Genomic DNA, 25,012 nt, shown 5'->3' with positions numbered 1-25,012 from the left:
AATATGTTATATTTATTCATAAATAAATAATTCTATATATATCTGCTGTTTTTTAGCACAAATATATATTTATACCTATATATTTACATGAATATATATAGGTGTAAATATATATATATATATATATATATATACATATACATGCAAAGTCCAGAATACACACCCAGCACGGTGTATATGGTGTATCCGGAAGAAAGCAGGCAACACAGGAAGTTTGAACAGCAAGCCTTTTAATCCAACAAAGGTTAAACAGGAGGGCCTTAACCCATAACGTTTCGGTCTACACTTAGACCTTTTTCAAATGGAGCCCATGTGAGAGATAATAGAACCACATAATGAACAAACCTTATATACCCAGTGTAATTACAAATGTAAGTGAAACATAATAATCCTGATACCTGCCTCGCCGCTCAATAGCCGACCGCCCATCACTGTCGGAGTCCCATGCGTGTGCACGCATACGTGATGACGTAATACGTCACGGCAAACAGAGTAAAGCCGTGTGTATAGTGTCATGGCAACGGTAAACAGAAGCCGTTCAAAATTATAGCAATATGGGGAACGGAGCGGTGCACTAAAGGATGTACACCCTAATAAGTGTGTGCATAGGGAAGGCAGGACAGAGGATTCCCAGATAGTGTAATAAGACAAAAGAATTAGGTAAACTTATATATATATATATATATATATATATATATATATATATATATAATACGCTAAGTGGCAACCCAATAATCAGAGAACAGCAACCAAAATAAATGAAGCTGCAGGATAGTGCTATATGTTATAAGGGTAGTCAATTACTCTAAAAAGACACACATATATCATAGTGTCAAAAAAGAAATCAATCTATAAGTGAACAGTATCAATGGAATACTACACCTAAGCACTTATAGTATTCAAGGTACCTTCATGCCTATGGAAAAATAGCAACATATTTGTTAATTGTCATTAGACATTTTCTTAATTTATTTGCGTTTTTTAACACAGTCCAAAGGAGGGGATGCCCGTAAGGAATTCATTTGTAGCAACATCCAAATCTATCATTGAGTTCAGGGCCTTGGGGGCCACGGTGTTTAGATCGAAAATCCATCTTGCTTCCAATCGTAATAAAGCCAATACTCTGTCCCCACCTCGTCTTAATCATGGAACATGGTCAATGAGTATTACTCTTAACGTAGATAGTGAGTGACCTGCTTGTAAAAAATGTCTAGCGATTGGTTGCTCAGAGCTACCCGTTTTTATGGCCTGGCGTATAGCAGATTTGTGATTCGCTAGCCTTTCTCTGAAGGTATTGACCGTTTTTCCAATATAATATAAGGAACACGGACAGATGATGGCATAAATGACAAAGTCCGATGTGCACGTCAATCAATGTTGGATCTTGTACCGTTTATTAGTGTGTGGGTGATGGAAACTGTTACAGGTCACCATATGTTAACATGTCACACAGTTACCACATTTGTAACACCCCACTTTGGTCTTAGGTAACCAAGGCCGACGATCATAGCAGTGCACCGGGTCGTTCAAGACTAAAAGATCTTGCAGCTTTTTAGATCTCTTATAGACCATCCTAGGTGGTGGAAGGTCATAAAAGGGCAGGCTTGTGTCTTTTGACACTATTTTCCAATTGTCGTCAATGGTGTTAGATACCACTTCCGAAAACGGAGTGTAGGTAGTCACAAACTTCAGTCTTGAATCTTCTTTTTTCTCACTATTCCTTACCGTGAGGCCATCTTGGGTTCGTTGCTCCGCAACCAGAAGCTGTCTTTCGATGAGTTGTGGGGGATATCTTCGTTGTAGGAACTTCTGAGCTATATCTTTTAATTGGAGATCCTTATGGGAATCCTCAGTGTTATTCCTGACCACTCTCAGGAGCTGCGAGGAACTGACACCGTTTTTTTGTGTGTGAGGATGAAAACTGTTGTAGTGTAGAATAGAATGTTTATCTGTGTCCTTATGGTATAAGGTAGTGTACAGAGTATCTGTGCCTATTGTCTTTATTTTGTATATCTCCAGATCAAGGAAATTATTTTTTTCTAGATTCCATTCAATTTTAAACTTGATTGTGGAATCTAATCCATTAAGGGCATTAAACCAATCAATCAAAGATGCAGACGTGCCCCTCCAAATAAAGAATACGTCATCTATATAGCGACGGTAGAATCTGATGGAGCTGTGCTGTGGATTAAAAACATGATTTTGTTCAAATTGTGCCATATATAGGTTGGCATATGAAGGGGCTTGACCCCATGGCCGTACCTAATGTTTGCAGAAAAAATTTGTTTTAAAAACGAAAAAAGTTTTTTTTCCAGGCACAGCTCCATCAGATTCATTAAAAATTCAATTGGTGGGAGGCGTGGCCAGCAGCCATTGAAGCTAGACGTGTTCTTAGGGAGCTCCTGTGCAGCCAAAAGATTGTGCACAAAATATACCCTATTATTGAAAAACTTTTGTCTGAAATCAATCTCATTAGATAGTGAGAAGACCGGAGACTGATCTGTTGGTCCAGCAAAACGTTTTCTTCCAACGTAACCGGAGGGACTCACAGCCCGGCTGACACTGCCTACAACTTCAGCTACCGGAGGGTCGGGGCTCCGCTCCGGCGGCTGAACAGAGCCGCAAACTCTACATTATTGATACAGAAGGTGGCGAGACATAACGCGGCATCCGCAATTGATATTCCTCTGGAGAGGTGAACAGGATCGCCGAACACAGAAAGCGGCTGCCATCACTGTCGGACAGAAAGCCACGCAAGTTGCCGAAGGGTGCCAACGCTGCAAGGAGGTAACAACTTATCACTCCAAGGCACGGATACACATATGATAGGCTGGGGACTTTATTAGAATAAATAACAGCCTACAATCATTGAGCCCGGAGAGGGTTTGGGGACCATCTAACTTACATCACAGTAGCGGACAGCACTTGGCGGGAAAAGACGCCATATTGTGTCTTTACACCCCTATCCACACTGCAAGTTCTCAGCTGACATCTACGAGTCCTAGTAGTAACCCACAGCCCTGCAATACTCAGCTACACAAATAGTCTGCAAAGGCAAACAGGATTCACAGCCCCTTCCTCAGTGGGCCCTTATACAAGTCACCCCCCTAGGCCCCAAGAGGAGACAGCATGAGCCGCACTTTGTAAAGGGTCACTAAAGCTTTAGCACACTGGGGAAGGCCACAATATAAGCCTACTGGGAGAGGTAGAAAGACTTATTTTATCTTGTATGGGAAGCAGAAACAACTACACCCAGTAAAAGACATAATAACTATCTGTATGTACTGCGCACTTCCAGGACATGTACCCGCGTCTGGAAGTAGCGATTTAAAGGGTGTCTGCACCGCTAAATAGAGGATTTGGCTGCTTTACTCCACATTAGAGGAAATAACTAAGGTTCCTGTCTCAGATTCAAAATGGTAAACTACAGGCTCTGAGATACAAGCAGGCCTTCACAAGCTGTATGCCCTATCCATTATCAAACAATCCAGAGGAAATAATGCCTGGTGGGTAGGTGTACCAATTAGAAATATGTTCACTTAGGTCAAACATGTTGGTGCACAAGGTGTTAAATATGCTTTAAAATACAGCGACTCACTGACGACTCACCAGTTTCGGTCCTAATGGTATGTTAGAATCACCCGGTACTCAGACAGGAGACACTACTAGCACCTATATCCTCGCATACAATGAAAGGAAAAACACAGTCAAAGATTGTCTATCTAAGGCACAAGCGAAAAAGAAGTCTATAAGTCAAACCAAAAGTATTACTCAAGAGGGGGAAATGTCGGATCATACACTAGACACCAGTTCTGAAGAGCCGCAGCAACCCTCAAATAACTCCCTAGTACAGCAAATTAAAGAGGTATTTCAGATAGAATTAAAAGCTGCAATACTAGACATCAGAAACGATATAAAAGAAATTGGCCAGAGAACCTCTGAGTTGGAGGACAAAGTCACAGAAATCATTGAAGAACTCCCAATCATACAGAATTCTGTACAGACTCAACATGATAAAATAGAGCAAATAGAATCCCAGCTCGAAGACCTGGAAAATAGATCTAGGAGGTCTAATGTCAGAATCAGAAACCTACCTGAAACATACGATAAGCTCAACGAGGTTCTACTTAGAATCTTACGACATCTGCTACCAGAAGTAGAAGAGAATATGTTTATAACTGACAGAATTCATAGAGCCTTGAATAAACCTAATATCCCAAACACACCTAGGGATGTGATCCTCAAGTTCCACTACTATACTACCAAAGAGCAACTCCTTCAGGTCACCAGAACTCAACAACATATTGAATTTGAGGGGCACCACCTTCAATTTTTTGCCGACTTATCCCCCATCACACTGCGCAAGAGAAGGGAACTAAAGCCAATCACCATGGCTCTCACAAAAGCAAGAATTAGATACAGGTGGTCTTTCCCATTCAGACTTGTGTTTCTGTTTAATAAATCAACCTACTCCTGCACCTCCGTTGAGGAGGGAACAGACCTGCTCCGACGATTACAACTTAGAGATGTGGACTCTCCCATGCCATTACCACCTAGGACACCAAGGAAACAGATACAACAAATGTGGAACAAAGTTCCTAGAAGCTCCAACCCACACAACAGACCTGATGATACTGTAAATACAGAACCAACCCATCAATCGCAGGCTGTGGCTAACTGATAAAAGTTCCTGCCTCAGGTGCTCCTTAGAGACTGTAAGCTGGACACTAGTGAGTGTCGTGTGTTCCACATCAAGTGGCAGAACTTATGAGAAACATCTAAATTATGAAAGTCCGGGTTCTATATATAAACTGTATGACTACTGTTCTCATGGACAAATAGTTGCCTAACAGTAAGGCAGCTTCCTTAGAGTTATAGTTCTATTTAGCTTAGTTTAATCACACTAGTCTATTTATAATAGCTCAGCTTAATGTTAAGTGGCACATTACTCTCATCACTGGTAATAGGCGGCCCCTCCTGGCCGCACTAAAATACATCCATGCCACATTCTTTTGTTATCAGTTAATCCAATTAGCCGCTGATAGAGCAGTTAGTTTGAAAACCAAGACGAGTATAGACTAAACACTGTCCCCTGTTTACTTTAATAGATTTTATCTAAATTATCCTGGTTTGTCGTTCTTGTTCCATATAGAACTAAATTATCTGTCGCTGTTACTGATATTATGTATACACCTTGTAGCCAATGTTCCTATATATAGGGAAACTAGGTATCTCGCACTGATACTAATGTTTATATTTATACGCAATGTTTTGTTCACAGTTTATGTTTTTCTCTTCTCTTCAGTTCTTTTCTATCCTTCTTTGAGCATCTGGGGGATCAAATCTACGAAACAAAGGTGGTGGTATAACGCACTGATACTACAAGGTAGGACTGAGACGTCTCATAAACAGCATTTGTTCTGGTCTCTTCAGGTCACTATTAGATCACATATTAGCTTAACAACCCTACTACATAATGTCAATTAACATACTATCTCATAATGTGCGAGGGCTCCACTCACACGTCAAAAGAAAAAAAGCTATTGCAGAATACAAAAGCAAACAGGCACATATAATACTATTACAGGAAACCCACTTCACTTCCACACAAAACCCAAAACACTGGGACAAGGCCTTTCCGATACAATACCATTCCTTTGGTCAACAGAAAAAAAGAGGAGTCTCTATTATTCTGCACGCATCCCTAAACTTCCAGGAAGAAGAAGTAATTAGAGATCCAGAGGGTAGATTTATAATACTCAGGGGTAAAATTCATGGGAACTCAATAGTATTGGGAAATATATATGCCCCGAATGATAACCAGGGTCATTTCCTAGCTAAAATCAGTAAACTCTTAACCTCATGGAAAAAACACAAAATTATTATTGGGGGGGACTTTAATCTCACTCTAAATGACAGATTAGACAGATCCCCTACCACTGGACTATCTTCAAAAAAAATATTAAGTGATTTTATCCTAGATCACAACTTGTTAGATACTTGGAGAATCCGTAATCTAGGGGTTAGGAACTACACATACTATTCTGCAGCCCACAATTCTTTTTCCAGAATTGATTATATTTTTGCCAGTCAGATCCTATGTCCACTAATAACCAATGCAAATATAGCGCAAACTAGCTGGTCCGACCACTCTATTGTGGAAATGTCAATTAAAGGCCTGTTCGACCCCTCTAGAGACAGATCTTGGTCCTTGGACCCCTCATTATTAAGGAATGAAATTATAGGTCAAAAACTCACCCAACAAATTAGTCACTTTTGGACAGACAACAAAAATTCAACCCCGAACCCTCTGTATATTTGGGGTGCATTCAAGGCCTTCCTTAGAGGAGTATTAATTCATGAGAAAGCTAACCTAAATAAGCAGAAAAAACAAATAATTATAGAGAGAAAACAAGAGCTTGAGAAGCTCAATACACAAGTAATAGCGGATAGAAACCCCAACTTAATTAAATTAATTGCATCCAAAAAGGCAGAATTAAATAAATTACTTGATGAAGAAGCAATAGCAAATCTGAGGATGGTTGATGCTCAGTATTTTATATATGCAAATAAACCTGACCGAATGCTCGCCAGAAAAATCAGAAATATTACTAGAGCGTCTTCCATTCCTCAGATACAGACTAAATCAGGTTCCATAACTAACGATCCCCAGCGCATCGCCAACTCCTTTGCGGACTTTTACCAGTCTCTATACCAATTACCAAAGAGCCATACAGAATCTAGAAGTAATAAAATACGGGAGTTTTTAAAAGAATGCCATTTACCCACCCTTGACTCAACAGCCTTAGACCAGTTGAATGCTCCCATTACAACCCAAGAAATTCTTATAGCTATCAAACAACTTAAAAGCAACAAAGCTCCTGGGCCTGATGGATATTCAGGTAGCTTCTACAAAAAATTCTCAATGGATCTTGCCCCCCACTTAGCGGAGATGTTTAACTATATAATGCAGGGAGGCACAATCCCAAATGATTTATTAACGGCTAGAATTTGCGTGGTCCCTAAACCAGGGAAAGACAAGTTCCATTGTAAAAACTATAGACCAATATCACTCATAAACTTAGACCTCAAACTCCTTACTAAAATTATGGCCACGAGACTAAACTCACATATATCCAAACTAATAGTAAACGACCAAGTGGGATTCATTATGGGGAGGGAGGCTCCTGACAATGTGCGGAAGGTTATTGATCTTATCAGTTTTGCAACAAACGAAAAAGTGCCTTCTCTGTTTCTCTCTTTAGATGCAGAGAAGGCCTTTGATAGGATCCATTGGGACTATATGCTTGAGACTCTTTCGCAGTTCGGCATATCGGGCTCCTTTGTTAAAGCAATTCAAGCCATATACACAAACCCAACGGCGTATCTTAGGATAGCAGGATACCAATCTAAAAGAATACATATTCATAATGGCACCAGACAGGGTTGCCCCCTGTCGCCCTTGCTCTTTGCCATGTGCATTGAGCCCTTAGCAGCAAGCATCAGAAACCAGAGCAATATAGCTGGAATTATGGTAGGCAAAACAGAACACAAACTCTCGCTGTTTGCAGATGACATTATATTAACAATAAGTAAACCCCTGCTATCCCTCCCAATCCTATACGACCTCCTAACTAACTTTGGCAATTTGTCTGGGTACAAAATTAATAATGACAAATGTGAAGCCATAGAAGTGCACCTCCCTCCCCACACTAAAAAGTTATTAGAGATAAACTTCGATTTCAAATGGGCCCCCAATGCAATTAAATATTTAGGAGTCTTAATCCCTTATAACCTTAATGACTTATACAAACTCAACTACCCCCCTTTATACAAATACCTACATAAAGAAATGAAGATATGGAGCACATATAAAATTTCATTCTATGGTAAGATGGTAGTTAGTAAAATGGTGATACTCCCAAAATTATTATATCTCTTTAGATCTCTGCCTATAGTTATCCCCTCAAAGGATCTTGAGAAAGTCCAAAAACAGATGTTGGAGTTTATATGGGCCAACAAAAAAGCTAGAATAAATAGGAGGACTTTATTGTTGCCTAAAACTGAAGGAGGATTGGGAGTCCCTGACTTACAAATTTATTTTAAGGCCGCTAGACTAGCCCAAACAGCACTCCTACACAACTCTAAGAGCGACTTAGCATGGGTTCAGATAGAGAGTGACATGTTAAATTTATACCCGATTTATCAGATTTTCTGGACCTCAAAAAAAGACAGACCAGACTCATGGAAAAGACTTATTTCAATTGCACATACGTTAGAGATCTGGGATGGATCACAAAATAAGTATAAATTAATTCCCGTGGGTTCACCTCTCACGCCATTATCCCTACCTCTAGACAAACATAACAACAAAGATAAAGTTAACACGATTTGGGCTAACAAAGGCCTATATAGGATAGCCGACACATCCTGTAACTCTGAGACGATCTCGTTCCAACAATATAACTCTCTTCCACCCTCTACACCACATTCCTGGTTTCACTATTTCCAATTAAGAGCTAAGATAGAAGAAGCAAATAGATTGCGAGTCTCAAGCGGCACTACATTATATGAGAAACTTTGCAGTTCAACCACTAGGACTAGAGGTACTATATCTAGACTATATCAGTTTTTATTCACTAAACAAAGGTTAGAGAAACCTTACTACATTAAAAAATGGGAAAAAGAAGCTAACCTTTCTTGGGACTTAACAGAATGGGCAAGCATAATCCAAAAAGGTTTAGCCTGCTCCATTAGCGCAAACTTAAAGGAGAACTATATTAAGGTAACATACAGATGGTACAATTACCCGGGTAGATTACATCATCTTCAATCGGCAACAGAACTAGAAAGTATACCTAGGTGCTACCGAGGCTGCCCATCAGAGGGCACATATACCCATATGTGGTGGGAGTGTCCTGAAAGTGCTAAAATTTGGGAGGCGACTTCAGATTTATTGAGTAAGGTTTTTAATAGGCAGATTACACTGAGTATGGAGCAGGCTCTCTTACATGCCCCTATTCCAGGATTACACAAACACTCCTTAAAATTAGTGAATATTATATGTACGGCTGCTAGAACGGTAATAGCGAAATATTGGAAAACAACTGTACCCCACTATGATATCATATTAAATAAAATCAGATTCTACCATCAGATGGAAAGCATAGCATCTAATCTATTAGATAAAAGGCAGGAATTCCTGCAGATATGGGAGGAGTGGACAGTATGGGAAGACTCAGTCAGAATGCAAACCAGGAGATCCCTAGTATTATAAAATACCAGACTCTCTAGGTAAACTACCCCTCAGGTGCTCAAACCCCTTTTCCTCCTCTCTCTCTCTCTTCTTTCCTCCTCTTCTCTAGAGGTCCTCTTACCACTACGTCTCTTCTCCTTTATATTATAAACGCGATTGATTGTTGGGGAGGTCTTTTCATGCTTATCATAAAAAACCAGAAGACCAATATGTATTGTCTTTTAGCAATAATATTGTATACAGTACCACCATTCCATGTCTGTTATGTGGTGGGCGGCTAATATGTATTGCTCAATTATGTGATGTAACCTAACTATTTGTTGCAAATGCTTTGTTTGGCAAATGTTGAGACTTCTTTGACAATAAAAAAAAAATGTTTACAATTAAAAATTCAATTGGTGGGCCAGTATAGTGCGCACTATTAATCAAATGTTCCTTGATCATGTGCATCCCATGGTTATGGGGAATCATGGTGTACAGACTTACTATGCCCATGGTAACAAGCAAGTCCAAACTATTATCAACTTCAAAAGTTTTTAGGAGGTTGATGAGCTCAAACGAGTCTCTTAAGTAGGAATCTGTAGCTTGTACTATGGGCTGGAGATAAAAATCTTTGTATTCAGCCAGAGGCTGTAGCAGAGAACCCCTGGCAGAAACAATAGGTCTGCCAGGGGGGTTATCCAATGTCTTATGAACCTTGGGGAGCAAGTACAAAATCGGACAGATGGGTTTGTCCACAGTAAAAAATAACCAAGTATCGTCATCTATAATGTTGGCAGTGTGTGCTAAACCTAAAAGATCATCAACTTCTTTCTTGAAACCTGTAGTAGGATTACCTGAGAGTTTTTTATATGTAACCCCATTGTGAAGTTGTCTGTGTGCTTCTGTCCTATACATATCATAGTCGAGAATGACTATGGCCCCACCCTTATCTGCCGGCCTTATGACAATACTGGGATCCTTAGAAAGTGCTTTAATAGCCATTCTTTCTTGCTTTGTGAGATTATCTCTAATATTGACTACCTACAGTCCGTTTTCGGAAGTGGTATCTAACACTATTAACGACAATTGGAAAATAGTGGCAAAAGACACAAGCCTGCCCTTTTATGACCTTCCACCACCTAGGATGGTCTATAAGAGATCTAAAAATCTGCGAGATCTTTTAGTCTTGAACGACCCGGTGCACTGCTATGATCGTCGGACTTGGTTACCTAAGACCAAAGTGGGGTGTTACAGATGTGGTAACTGTGTCACATGTAATCAAATGGTGACCTGTAACAGTTTCCATCACCCACACACTAATAAACGGTACAAGATCCAACATAGATTGACGTGCACATCGGTCATTTATGCCATCATCTGTCCGTGTTCCTTATATTATATTGGGAAAATGGTCACTACCTTCAGAGAAAGGCTAGCGAATCACAAATCTGCTATACGCCAGGCCATAAAAACGGGTAGCTCTGAGCAACCAGTCGCTAGACATTTTTTACAAGCAGGTCACTCACTACGTTAAGAGTAATACTCATTGACCATGTTCCACGATTAAGACGAGGTGGGGACAGAGCATTGGCTTTATTACAATTGGAAGCAAGATGGATTTTCGATCTTAACACCGTGGCCCCCAAGGGCCTGAACTCAATGATAGATTTTGGATGTTGCTACAAATGAATTCCTTACGGGCATCCCATCCTTTGGACTGTGTTAAAAAACGCAAATAAATTAAGAAAATGTCTAATGACAATTAACAAAAATGTTTCTATTTTTCCATAGGAATGAAGGCACCTTGAATACTATAAGTGCTTAGGTGTTGATCCATTGATCCATTGGTCCATTGATACTGTTCACATATAGATTGGTTTCTTTTTTGACACTATGATATATGTGTGTCTTTTTAGAGTAATTGACTACACTTATAACATATAGCACTATCCTGCAGCTTCATTTATTTTGGTTGCTGTTCTCTGATTATTGGGTTGCCACTTAGCGTATTGTATATATATATATATATATATATATATATATATATATAAGTTTACCTAATTCTTTTGTCTTATTAAACTATCTGGGAATCCTCTGTCCTGCCTTCACTATGCACACACTTATTAGGGTGTACATCCTTTAGCGCACCGCTCTGTTCCCCATATTGCCATAATTTTGAACGACTTCTGTTTACCTGTTTAGCTTAATATTGGCTTAAATTTTAGCAGGGTGGTGAATAAAATCATCTGGGTGCTGTGCCCAATAAATAGGTCCTAGGGAGAACAATGAAGTGGATAGAAAAAAACTAAGCAGTTTTGTATTCAAGCCCTATCCCATATGAATGATTTTAATGCATGTCCTCAAAGAAATATATTTCCAAAGGTAAATTAGGCATGTGCATTATCCAAACATAAATACTAAAGCATGATAAATATTAATCACTGACTGATTTTAATGCAAAAACTACACACAGTATGGATTGTGCACAAGCATTCTTAACATTCCATGCTGCTTACATTTTTGTGATTTATAATCTAGGTCTTTATGTGGAAATACATTTCCAGATTAATGTTCCATTAAATTATGTAGGAATAAGACTTGCACTTCAGTTTGGGATCGAGAAATGATAACATGATTGCAGCACTCCAATGTCCCTTTAAGAAAGTTGGTAAAGGTGGAGAGAATTTAAGCTTCTAAAACACATTAATTGTATTAACAATTTTACCATAACTAATATGAAAATTGAGATGTTATACCAATTGGCCAGTAAAAATGGTCAGCTGATGGATTGCTGCAATGAAATGCCAAACAGCTTAAAGGGACATTAAACCTCCAAAAAATCATTTAATGATTCAGATAGAGGATACCATTTTTAAAAAGTTTCCAATTTACTTCTATTATTATTATTTTTTCATTCTCATGTTATTCTTTGTTGAAGAGATACCAGGTAGGTAGTGTGCACATGCCTGAAGCACTACACGACAGGAAATAGTGCTGCCATCTAGTGCCCCTGCTTATGTATAACATTGTTGCAAAACTGCTGCTATATAGTGCTGCAGACACGTGCACACTCTTGAGCTTACATTTCTGCTTTTCCACAAAGGATAACAATAAAACTAAGAAAAATTGATAATAGTAAATTAGAAAGTTGTTTAAAATGTTATGTTCTATCTAAATTATGAAAGAAAAAAATTGGGTTTTATGTCCCTTTAAGATGAGCCAAACTACTAATAAAAATGATACTATTTTAAAACATATCACGAACAGCTGGAGAGAAACATTTCAGAGGAAGTAGTATCTTTACGGATATTTGTGCATTGCTTTATTTATGCCATCTGCCACGCATCAATAGAAATCCTCTTTGTACCACAATATTTTTGACATGATTTTTACAAAACATGTTTGTATTCATGAGGTTGAAAATATTTTATTTATCAACTATTACTTTAGTATATTATGCATTTAATGTGTAAAATAAATATAGTTGGTCTATATGTGTATACATATGTATGTATGTATTTATATGTGTATTTATGTATTTACAGACATGTATACACATATATATAATTGCATTGGAGCCCTTTTATAGTTAAGTAGATAAAAACATGTAAAAGCCTATTGCATATTTAATAAAGGTTTTAACTATGTATTTACAGTAAATATTTCACATTCCAATGTTTTGCACATAGCAGAATATGCTAAAAGTGTATTAAAATTTTTTAATATATATATATATATATATATATATATATATATATAAATAGGTATAGATATATATTCTATCACAATACCATCATATATAAATATATATAGTTAAATATGTATTTATGATAAATAGAACATATTCTTCTATGTGAAGAACATTTGAATGTGAAATATTAATATTTTCATGTCGGGTTAGCGCACTTGAGAATATGCGATCGTGTTCCGTGCAAGTAGGGTTTTTTCCACTTTTTTTTTTTTCTCTGTTGACTTCTATGGGGGAATACGTGAACGCGCACACGATATTCTAACTTTGGTGTTTTGTGCAAAAAGCTTACTTCTAGCGCAGTTAACGCTCCAGTTATAAAGCTATGTAAAATGTATATGAACTTGTAAAATTCAACAGATTTTTGCAGTTTTATTGTTACATTGCGTATGTTATAAGAAACTGGTTCTGTGAAATAAACTTTTTAGGTTACGTCAGTGTTCTCTTGTCTGGTGCATATGGACCTGTAATATTCAGTCAAATTTTTTAAAGTGGCTTCAGTGTTAACCCTTTAATCTCTAGAGGGCCAAAAACAGGTGCATATGGGCTTGTATTTTAAAGTAAAAAAAATGTATTTATGGAAAAAAGAGAGCTGCAGAGCATTATTGTCCTAGACTAATGTGAATGCTGGGTTACTATAGTTATGGTCTAAGTGGTGCTCAATTGCTTCTGCTTACTCTAGACCACTGGTTTTGAAACCTGTCCTCAAGCCACCCTAACAGGCCAGATTTTCAGGATTACCTTGGATGAGAGCAGGTAAAAAAACATGGCCTAGATTACGAGTTTTGCGTTAGCCTTAAAAAGCAGTGTTAAGAGGTCCTAACGCTGCTTTTTAACACCCACTGGTATTACAAGTCTTGCAGGTACAGGTGTACCGCTCACTTTCTTGGCCAGACTCGGAAATACCGCAAATCCACTTACGTCAATTGCGTATCCTATATTTTCAATGGGACTTGCCTAGCGCCGGTATTATGAGTCTGACAAAAAGTGAGCGGTAGACCCTCTCCTGTCAAGCCTGGTACCGCATTTTAAAGTCAGTAGTTAAGAGTTTTACACTACAACACCGTAGCATAAAACTCTTACCTAAAGTGCTAAAAAGTACACTAACACCCATAAACTACCTATTAACCCCTAAACCAAGGCCCCCCCCACATCGCAAACACTAAAATAAATTTTTTAACCCCTAATCTGCCAAAGCGGACATCTCCGCCACTATGATAAATATATTAACCCCTAAACCGGCACACTACCGCATCGCAAACATTAGTTAAATATTATTAACCCCTAATCTGCCAGCCCTAACATCGCCGCCAAATACCTACATTTATTAACCCCTAAACTGCCGCCCCCAACGTCGCCACCACTATAATAAAGTTATTAACCCCTAAACATAAGTCTAACCCTAACCCTAACACCCCCTAACACATATAATTTAAATGTCTTGAAGATGGACCCGCTCTGCACCGGATGGATGAAGATAGAAGATGCCGTCTGGATGAAGACTTCTACCTGTCTGGAGGACCACTTCGCCCGGATTGGATGAAGACTTCTCCCGGCTTCGTTGAGGACTTCGGCCCGGTTGGGTGAAGACGTCTCCCGGTAAGGTGATCTTCAAGGGGTTAGTGTTAGGTTTTTCTAAGGGGGGATTGGGTGGGTTTTAGAGTAGGGTTGGTTGTGTGGGTGGTGGGTTATAATGTTGGGGGGGGGATTGTAATTTTTTTTCAGGTAAAAGAGCTGATTACTTTGGGACAATGCCCCGCAAAAGGCCCTTTTAAGGGCTTTTTGTAATTTAGTGTAGGGTAGGGTTTTTTTTATTTTGGGGGGGCTTTTTTTTATTTTGTTAGGGGGATTAGATTAGGTGTAATTAGTTTAAAAATCTTGTAATTTCTTTATTATTTTCTGTAATTTAGTGTGTTTTTTTTGTACTTTAGATAATTTTATTTAATTGTAATTAATTGTATTTAATTTAGGTAATTAATTTAATTGTAGTGTGGTGTTAGGTGTAATTGTAACTTAGGTTAGGTTTTATTTTACAGGTAAAGTTGTCTTTATTTTAACTAGGTAAATAGAATAAAATAAACCCTAAGATAGCTACAATATAACTAATAGTTACATTGTATCTATGTAAGGGTTTATTTTATAGGTAAGTATTTAGTTTTAAATAGGAATAATTTAGTTAATTGTAGTAATGTTATTTTGATTTATTTAAATTATATTTAAGTTAGGTGGGGTTAGGGTTATACTTAGGTTTAGGGGTTAATAACTTTATTATAGTGGTGGCGACATTGGGGGTGGCAGATTAGGGGTTAATAAATGTAGTTAGGTTGCGGCGATATTGGGGGCGGCAGATTAGGGGTTAATAAATATAATGTAGGTGTCGGTGATGTTGGGGGCAGCAGATTAGGGGTTCATAAGTATAATGTAGGTGGCGGCGGTGTCCGGAGCAGCAGATTAAGGGTTAATAAAATAATGTAGGTGGCGGCGATGTCGGGGGCGGCAGACTAGGGGTTAATAAGTGTAAGATTAGGGGTGTTTGGACTCGGGGTTCATGTTAGGGTGTTAAGTGTAAACATAACTTTTATTTCCCCATAGGAATCAATGGGACTGCGTTAGGAGCTTTACGCTGCTTTTTTGCAGGTGTTAGACTTTTTTTCAGCCGGTTCTCCCCCATTGATTCCTATGGGGAAATCGTGCACGGGCACTTTTAGCCAGCTCACCGCTAACGCAAGCAGTGCTGGTATTGAGGTGAGATGTGGAGCTAAATTTTGCTCTTCGCTCACTTTTTTGCGGTTAACGCCGGGTTTGTAAAAACCCGTAATACCAGCGCTGTCTGTAAGTGAGCGGTGAGCATAAACTGCTCGTTAGCACCGCACAGCTTCTAACGCAAAACTCGTAATCTAGGCGCATGTTTACTAATCATCTGATCATTTCACCTTTGCTCTAGTTCAGATATCCTCAAAATCTGACCTGTTAGGGAGGCCTAATGAGTGGTTTGAAAACCAGTGCTCTTGCAAACACAGTTCCTGTTTGTGCAGCTGTGTGTGCGCTACAATTATACAGAGATCATTCAGCACAATTTGTGGTGGTACATTTTGTTTGTTTTGACACTTGGGCCCGAAGAAGAGGCATTTCTCATTGTAATGAGTCCCTCATATATTTTTAGGATAAAACTGATTTAAATTCAAAGTTAATTCAACATTTGGCTTTCAAACCTCACATTACCTAGTATTGTATTTAATCATAAAAGACTTGAAAGCCAATACTTTTTCAGGCTTAATCCTAGAACATTAGAGAGTGTACTGCTAGAGACAAAGTTTCCAGTATAACTTGATAAAAATAAAATATATTGGAAAAAAAGTAATATATATATTTAAGTATACTTGTCTTTTACTACATTTTTTAAGACTTACATAAGAAGCTAGAAGCAAAATATTAAACAATAGATCATATATAGTCCCACACGTGTAAACTACAGCTGCACAAAAAGAAGCCCATGAAATAATTTGATTTGCATATATAACAGGTGGCATATAAAAAAAATAACTGCTAGATTACGAGTTGTGCGTTAGGCTTAAAAAGCAGCGTTGGCCGGTCCTCACGCTGCTTTTTAACACCCGCTGGTATTACGAGTCTTGCAGGTACAGGTGTACCGCTCACTTTTTTGGCCAGACTTGAAAATACCGCAAATCCACTTACGTAAATTGCGTATCCTCTCTTTTCAATGGGACTTGCATAGCGCTGGTATAACGAGTCTGCCAAAAAGTGAGCGGTAGACCCTCTCCTGTCAAGACTGGTACCGCATTTTAAATTCAGTAGTTAAGAGCTTTACACTACAACGCCGTAGCATAAAACTCTTAACTAAAGTGCTAAAAAGTACACTAACACCCATAAACTACCTATTAACCGCTAAACCGAGGCCCTCCCACATCGCAAACACTAAAAGACATTTTTTAACCCCTAATCTGCCGAACCGGACATCGCCGCCACTATAATAAATATATAAACCCCTAAACCGCCGCACTCCCGCCTTGCAAACATTAGTTAAATATTATTAACCCCTAATCTGCTGTCCCTAACATCGCCAACACCTACCTACATTTATTAACCCCCAATCTGCCGCCCCCAACGTCGCCGTCACTATACTAAAGTTATTAACCCCTAAATCTAAGTCTAACCCTAACACCTAACACCTCCTAACTTAATTATAATTTAAATAAATCGAAATAAAATTACTATCATTAACTAAATTATTCCTATTTCAAACTAAATACTTACCTGTAAAATAAACCCTAAGCTAGCTACATTATAACTAATAGTTACATTGTATCTAGCTTAGGGTTTATTTTTATTTTACAGGCAAGTTTGTATTTATTTTAACTAGGTAGAATAGTTACTAAATATTTATTAACTATTTAATAAACTACCTAGCTAAAATAAACACAAAAGTACCTTTTTTTTAGCCGGTTCTCCCCGTTGATTCCTATGGGGAAATCATGCACGAGCAGGTTACACCAGCTCACAGCTGAATTAAGCACCGCTGGTAATGGAGTGCGGTAATGAGCAAACTTTTGCTCAACGCTCACTTCTTGTCTTTTAACGACGAGTTTGTAAAAACCCGTAATACCAGCGCTGTCTGTAAGTGAGTGGTGAGCATAAACTGCTCGTTAGCACCGCACAGCCTCTAACGCAAAACTCGTAATCTAGGTGTAAGTGTTTACATTACAACAAGAACACAACACATAGCCATAGAAAAAATTTATATATTTGATACTTTACTTTGGAGAGTTTCAGCTTACCGTTGTGGTGAGATTGTTCCAGGATATTTCAGATGCAGTCATATTATATTCATTCCAAAGGTTTAATGTTTTATTGCTTGGGTTCACGGGCTCTACACAACTGCACCTACAAAAGCAAAAAGATTGCTGGGAAATTATGTTCATATTTTTGTAAGTAGACAGAAAGGTAGAGATAAATAACTGATTGATAAGAGATCATTAAACATATAGGTAGATAGATATACAGACAGATAGATTGGAAGACAGTCAGACAGACAGATGATGTACGGACAGACAGATAGATAGATGGATGGATGATAGAGGGATAGATATGCAGGCTAATATATAATTAGGATACTAATTATAATACTATTGTGTATATTAGTTATCAAAGCCTACAGACCAGCAAAAGTTGAAATTTGTGACATAATATATGATCCGCCAGTCTCAATCCGACACAGATCGATGCTTATGTCATTACAGATGTTCCGAATACACATTCGGCACTATTTGACACTTTTTCAAAGTTATCAAATAGTTAACAGGTACGCTCACAGCTATTCCGGTCCAGCATACCTGGTTTTCAATCCACCACCCTGGAGGCCGTGGATGCCATAGGAATCAATGGGAGTCTGAAAGCAGCGAAAGCTTACGTTCGATGCTGCCAGATATCCCATTGATTACTATGGTAGAAAACCAGTAACGTTTACACCTAACACCCTAACATAAGCCCCGAGTCTAAACAACCCTAATCTGCCACCCCGACATTGCCGCCACCTACATAATGTTATTAACCCCTATCCCGCCGCTCCCGGACCCCGCCGCAACTAAATAAAAGTATTAACCCCTATCCCGCCGCTCCCGGACCCCACCGCAACTAAATAAAAGTATTAACCCATATCCCGCCGCTCCCGGACCCCACCGCAACTAAATAAATGTATTAACCCCTAAACCCCTGGCCTCCCAAATCACTACCACATACTAAACCTATTAACCCCTAAACCGCCAGCTCCCCACATCGCCATAAACTAAATTAAGCTATTAACCCCTTAACCTAACAACCCGCTAACTTTACATTAAAATTACAACATTAATCGGAATTAACTTTACATTAAAATTACAACATTAATCGTAATTAAAGGGGAAAAAATCCTATTGGCCGATGCAATCAGCCAATAGGATTGAGCTTGCATTGTATTTGCTGATTGGAACAGCCAATAGAATGTGAGCTTAATCCTATTGGCTGATTGGATCAGCCAATAGGATTGAAGCTCAATCCTATTGGCTGATTGCATCAGCCAATAGGATTTTTTCACCTTTAATTCCAATTGGCTGATAGAATTCTATCAGCCAATCGAAATTCAAGGGATGCCATCTTGGATGACGTCATTTAAAGGAGAATTCATTGTTCAAGAAGACGTCGATTGAAGAGGATGCTCCGCGCCGGATGTCTTGAAGATGGAGCCGCTCCGCGCCGGATGGATTAAGATAGAAGATGCCGTCTGGATGAAGACTTCTGTCGGCTTGGATGAAGACTTGTGCCTGGTTGGATGAAGACTTCTGCAGCTTCGTTGAGGACTTCTGAAGGCTTCGTTGAGGATGGATGTCGGGTCTTCAAAAACTGTAAGTGGATCTTCGGGGGTTAGTGTTAGGCTTTTTTAAGGGTTTATTGGGTTGGTTTTATTTTTAGATTAGGGTTTGGGCGGAAAAAGAGCTAAATGCCCTTTTAAGGGCAATGCCCATCCAAATGCCCTTTTCAGGGCTATGGGGAGTTTAGGTTTTTTAGTTAGGATTTTATTTGGGGGGTTTGTTGTGTGGGTTGTGGGTTTTACTTTTGTGGGGTTGTTTGTATTTTTTTTACAGGTAAAACTGCTGATTTGGGGCAATGCCCCGCAAAAGGCCCTTTTAAGGGCTATTGTTAGTTTAGTTTAGGCTAGGGTTTTTTTTTATTTTGGGGGGGCTTTTTTATTTTGATAGGGCTATTAGATTAGGTGTAATTAGTTTACATATCTGATAATTTCTTTTTTTATTTTGTGCAATTTAGTGTTTTTTTGTATTGTAATTTAGTTAATTGTATTTAATTTATGTAATTGATTTAATTGTAGTGTAAGGTTAGGTGTTAGTGTAAGACAGGTTAGGTTTTATTTTACAGGTACATTTAGATTTATTTTAGCTAGGTAGTTAGTAAATAGTTAATAACTATTTAGTAACTAATTTACCTAGTTAAAATAAATACAAACTTGCCTGTGAAATAAAAATAAAAATAAGATAGATACAATGTAACTATTAGTTATTTTGTAGCTATTTTAGGGTTTATTTTACAGGTAGTATTGAGTTGTAAATAGGAATTATTTAGTTATTAATAGTAGGTTTTATTTAGATTTATTTTAATTACATTAAAGTTAGTGGGTGTTAGGGTTAAACTTAGGGTTAGGTTTAGGGGTTAATAAATTTAGTATAGTGGCGGGGACAATGGGGCGGCAGATTAGGGGTTAATAAGTGTAGGTAGGTTGCGGCGACATTGGGGGCGAGAGATTAGGGGTTAATAACATTATGTAGGTGTCGGCAATGTTGGGGGCAACAGATTAGGGGTTAATAAGTATAATGTAGGTATTGGTGATGTTGGCGGCGGCAGATTAGGGGTTAATAAGTATAATGTAGGTGTCGGCGATGCCGGGGGTGGCAGATTAGGGGTTAATAAGTGTAAGATTAGGGGTGTTTAGACTCTGGGTTTATGTTAGGGTGTTAGGTGTAAACATAAATTTTCTTTCCCCATAGGAATCAATAGGGCTGCGTTACGGAGCTTTACGCTGCTTTATTGCAGGTGTTCGGCTTTTTTTCAGCCGGCTCTCCCCATTGATGTCTATGGGGACATCGTGCACGAGCACATAAAACCAGCTCACCCAGGCTCACCGCAGCGCTGGTATTGGAGTGCGGTATGGAGCTCAATTTTGCTCTACGCTTACTTATTGCCGGCTAACACTGGGTTTTTGTAAACCTGTAATAGCAGCGCTGTATGGAGGTGAGCTGTGACAATAACTTGCAAGTTAGTACCGCACCACTCATAACGCAAAACTAGTAATCTAGCCGTTAGTTATTTGCGATGTGGGGGGTTGGCGGTTTAGGAGTTAATAGGTTAATTAGGTTTATTGCAATGTAGGGGGTTGGCGATTTAGGGGTTAATAGGTTAATTAGGTTTATTGCGATGTGGGGGTTAATAGTATAATTAGTTGGCGTTGTAAGGTTTGGCAGTTTAGGGGTTAATATTGTAATTTATTTAGTTGGCGTTGTGGGGGGTTGGCGGTGTAAGGGTTAGGTAGTTTCTGTTGTGGGAGTTTAGCGATTTAAGGGTTAGTTTTTTGTTAATACTTAGTACGGGCGGTTATGTTTATTTTTTTTCTTAATACTTCGTGTTGGTGGTTATTTTTTTTTAATACTTTGTGCGGGCGGTTATTTTTTTTTCTTAATTCTTCATTAATTTATTTATTTTTTCTTGCGGGCGGTTACGTGTTTTTTAGTTATTTTGTGCGGGTGGTTGCGTGTTTGTTTTTTTAATGCTTTGTTTGGATTCAGAAAATGGCACAGTGGTGAAAGGATCCACCTGCTTAGATGCATCCAGGTGGATTCTTTTGGCTGCGCGTGCAGCCAACATTCTTTTGGCTGCATTGTGCAGCGAACATTCATTTGAGGATGCGTGCGCAACTGTCGATGGACGCGTTACAAATGCAATTATAGTATATATATATATATATATATATATATATATATATATATATATATATACACATACATAGATACAAATAGGCTTCTCTTCAGTAGAGATAGGGAAATCAAAACTGATGAGAAGAGAAGCCTATGGATCTTCCATCTAAACACTTCAGTACCAAATATAATAAAGAATGAAAGAGACTAATCACTATTCCTTTATTTACTATAATTTTTCTTTTGTGATGATAGTATAGGATTTTCTATATGGGTACTGGAGGTGGTGTATAGTGATACAGCTGTAGTGATATACAGTATCTCACAAAAGTGAGTACACCCCTTACATTTTTGTAAATATTTAATTATATATTTTCATGTGACAACACTGAAGAAATTACACTTTGCTACAATGTAAAGTAGTGAGTGTACAGCCTGTATAACAGTGTAAATTTGCTGTCCCCTCAAAATAACTCAACACACAGCCATTATTGTCTAAGCCATTGGCAACAAAAGTGAGTACACCCCTAAGTGGAAATGTCCAAATTGGGCCCAATTAGCCATTTTCCCTCCCCAGTGTTATGTGACTCGTTAGTGTTAGTGTTAGTGTTAGGTCTGAATGGGGAGCAGGTGTGTTAAATTTGGTGTTATCGCTCTCACACTCTCTCATACTGGTCACTGGAAGTTCAAAATGGCACCTCATGGCAAAGAACTCTCTGAGGATCTGAAAAAAAAGAATTGTTGTGCGACATAAAGATGGCCTAGGCTATAAGAAGATTGCCAAAACTCTGAAACTGTGTTGCAGCACGGTGGGCAAGACCATACTGTGGTTTCACAGAACAGGTTCCACTCAGAACAGGCCTCACCATGGTCGACCAAAGAAGTTGAGTGCACATGCTCAACGTCATATCCAGAGTTTATCTTTGGGAAATAGACGTATGAGTGCTGCCAGCATTGCTGCAGAGGTTGAAGGGGTGGAGGGTCATCCTGTCAGTGCTTAGACCATACGCCGCACACTGCATCAAATTGGTCTGCATGGCTGTTGTCCCAGAAGGAAGGCTCATCTAAAGATGATGCACAAGAAAACCAGCAAACACTTTGTTGAAGACAAGCAGACTAAGGACATGGATTACTGGAACCATGTCTTGTGGTCTGATGAGACCAAGATACACTTATTTGGTTCAGATGGTGTCAATCGTGTGTGGCGGCAACCAGGTGAGGAGTACAAAGACAAGTGTGTCTTGCCTACAGTCAAGCATGGTGGTGGAAGTGTCATGTTCTGGGCCTGCATGAGTGCTGCCGGCACTGGGGAGCTACAGTTCATTGAGGAAACCATGAATGCCAACATTTACTGTGACATACTGAAGCAGAGCATGATTCCCTCCCTTCATTGACTGCAGGGGAGTATTCCAACATGATAACGACCCCAAACACACCTCCAAGACCACCACTGCCTTGCTAAAGAAGCTGAGGGTAAAGTTGATGGATTGGCCAAGCATGTCTCCAGACCTAAACCCTATTGAGCATCTGTGGGGCATCCTCAAACAGAAGGTGGGGGAGCACAAGGTCTCTAACATCCACCAGCTCCGTGATGTTGTCATGGAGGAGTGGAAGAGGACTCCAGTGGCAATCTGTGAAGCTCTGATGAATTCCATGCCCAAGAGGGTTAAGGCAGTGCTTGAAAATAATGATGGCCACACAAAGTATTGACACTTTTGTTGCCAACGGTTTAGACATTAATGGCTGTGTGTTGAGTTATTTAGAGTGGACAGCAAATGTACACTGTTATACATGCTGTACACTCACTACTTTACATTGTAGCAAAGTGTAATTTCTTCAGTGTTGTCACATGAAAAGATATAATAAAAAAAATACAAAAATGTGAGGGGTGTACTTACTTTTGTGAGATATTGTATATGTTTACTATAATAATATTTTTTATTTTGGATGTTTAACCTTTTAGCCACCAGAGGGCATGCAAAGCTTATTCATGGAGATAGGTACTTTTTGTTTACTAAGGCGTTAATGTTTTGCAGCCTTATTTTGGCACTCAAAATTCTGCTGCAAACTCCCCCACACAAACACACACACACATACACACACAGTTTTAGACATTTTTTAGCCAGAATATGTTTTGGTCAGGGTATAAAGTGATTTATTTTTTTACAAGGCATTTTCAAAGTAAAAATTCACTAGGGCTTGCAAAACACTCAGGGCTAGAATACAAGTGGTACAGTATTTTTTCCCCCCACAATTGCAATGTTTTAGATATAGCGCAAACTCGATTGCATTTTCGCATTCCCCATAGAAGTCAATGGAGAGAAAAAAATAGTTGAAGAAAACACCCATCACGCAAACAACAGCATATTCGCATTAGCAAATATAAAATATTTACAGTAAATACATAGTTAAAATCTTTATTAAATATGAATATTGCATATATATTTTCATCTACTTAATGGCAAAGGGCTCTAATCAGGGGTCAAATCCTAAAAAAAATAATTGTGGGAATTCACCAAGACTTCCACCCCCTCGCAACTTCCACCCCCCCTGTTTTATACACACACACTGTAATTATATGTATATAATCTTTACATTATTGAAAGCAAATTAAAACCAGTGAAGAGTTGAATAGTTGCTTTGGGCCTAAGATGCCTCCTCTGTCACAGAGTCTCACCCACTTAAGGTGCAATAGTCCTATTTCTGCTGAGTGTAGCTAAATAACCCCAGAGCAAGCCACACAGAAATGTAAGCACCATGTGTTCCACACAGTGTGGGGTGATCACACAGCAGGACCGCTGACAGGCTTGCATTTAGTGTATTTGTAAGAACTTAAATGGTAAAGGTAACTTATTAAGTTAGTCTTGTTTACAAGTATATAGATCAATAAGACTGATATCCTAATGCAAAAAAGAGAGTTAGTTAAGTTTTGTGACAGTTAGGCTAATCTTAATTCACTAGCAGTAAAAGTAGCCCAACTGTCTTAGTTTAGCTAGTAGTAATAGCACAATAACCATCAAAGGTATATAGGTAGAAGAAAATATATATCTCACATAGATAAGTAACAAGGCTATACCTTAGTTCAGCAGCTCTGTCAGGGGTTAAATGCACAGAGTAAATTCACCAGAGATGACCACTACAGATGCATCTGGATGTATTATACAGGAGCAGGAATCCAGTAGAAGTTAAAAGGTTATCACACAGGAGCCTGGTAGAATAAACAGAAGAAGAGTTCCGGCTATGGAGAGATGTTGCACGCTGAGAGTGGAAGAGCTGATCCGGGCTGTAGCTGATGACGTCAGAGACTGCAGTGTCTGCTCTGTGTGAGGTCTCCACTGCTGCAGACTGACAATCGGAATCCTAAAGGAAGTTGACAAGGTAATACAATCAACTTAAGCAGAGAGGAGTACTCTGAAATCCGGAGCTTTACAAGGAACAAGTAAACACAACCTTTGGCTAAAAATGAAGAGACTAACTGTGTTATTATAAGGGAATTCTGCTAAGGGCAGATATGAGGCCCAAGTGTCCTGTTAATGAGAACAATAACAC

At 38.8% G+C, this 25,012-nt stretch overlaps 1 protein-coding gene across 1 annotated transcript in view; it reads right to left on the bottom strand.

Annotated features, from left to right (window-relative positions):
• Positions 1-25,012, bottom strand: part of SLC4A10 (solute carrier family 4 member 10) — a 432,482-nt gene that overhangs the window by 71,780 nt on the left and 335,690 nt on the right. The window contains exon 15 of the mRNA XM_053698366.1: positions 17,783-17,888. Coding sequence (XP_053554341.1) covers positions 17,783-17,888 — 106 coding nt within the window. The remainder of the gene's footprint in view (positions 1-17,782; positions 17,889-25,012) is intronic.

Source organism: Bombina bombina, chromosome 1, assembly GCF_027579735.1.
Source record: "Bombina bombina isolate aBomBom1 chromosome 1, aBomBom1.pri, whole genome shotgun sequence".
Lineage (NCBI taxonomy): Eukaryota > Metazoa > Chordata > Amphibia > Anura > Bombinatoridae > Bombina > Bombina bombina.
Note: the sequence above shows the minus strand (reverse complement) of the source record. Positions and strands in the feature narration are given on the sequence as shown.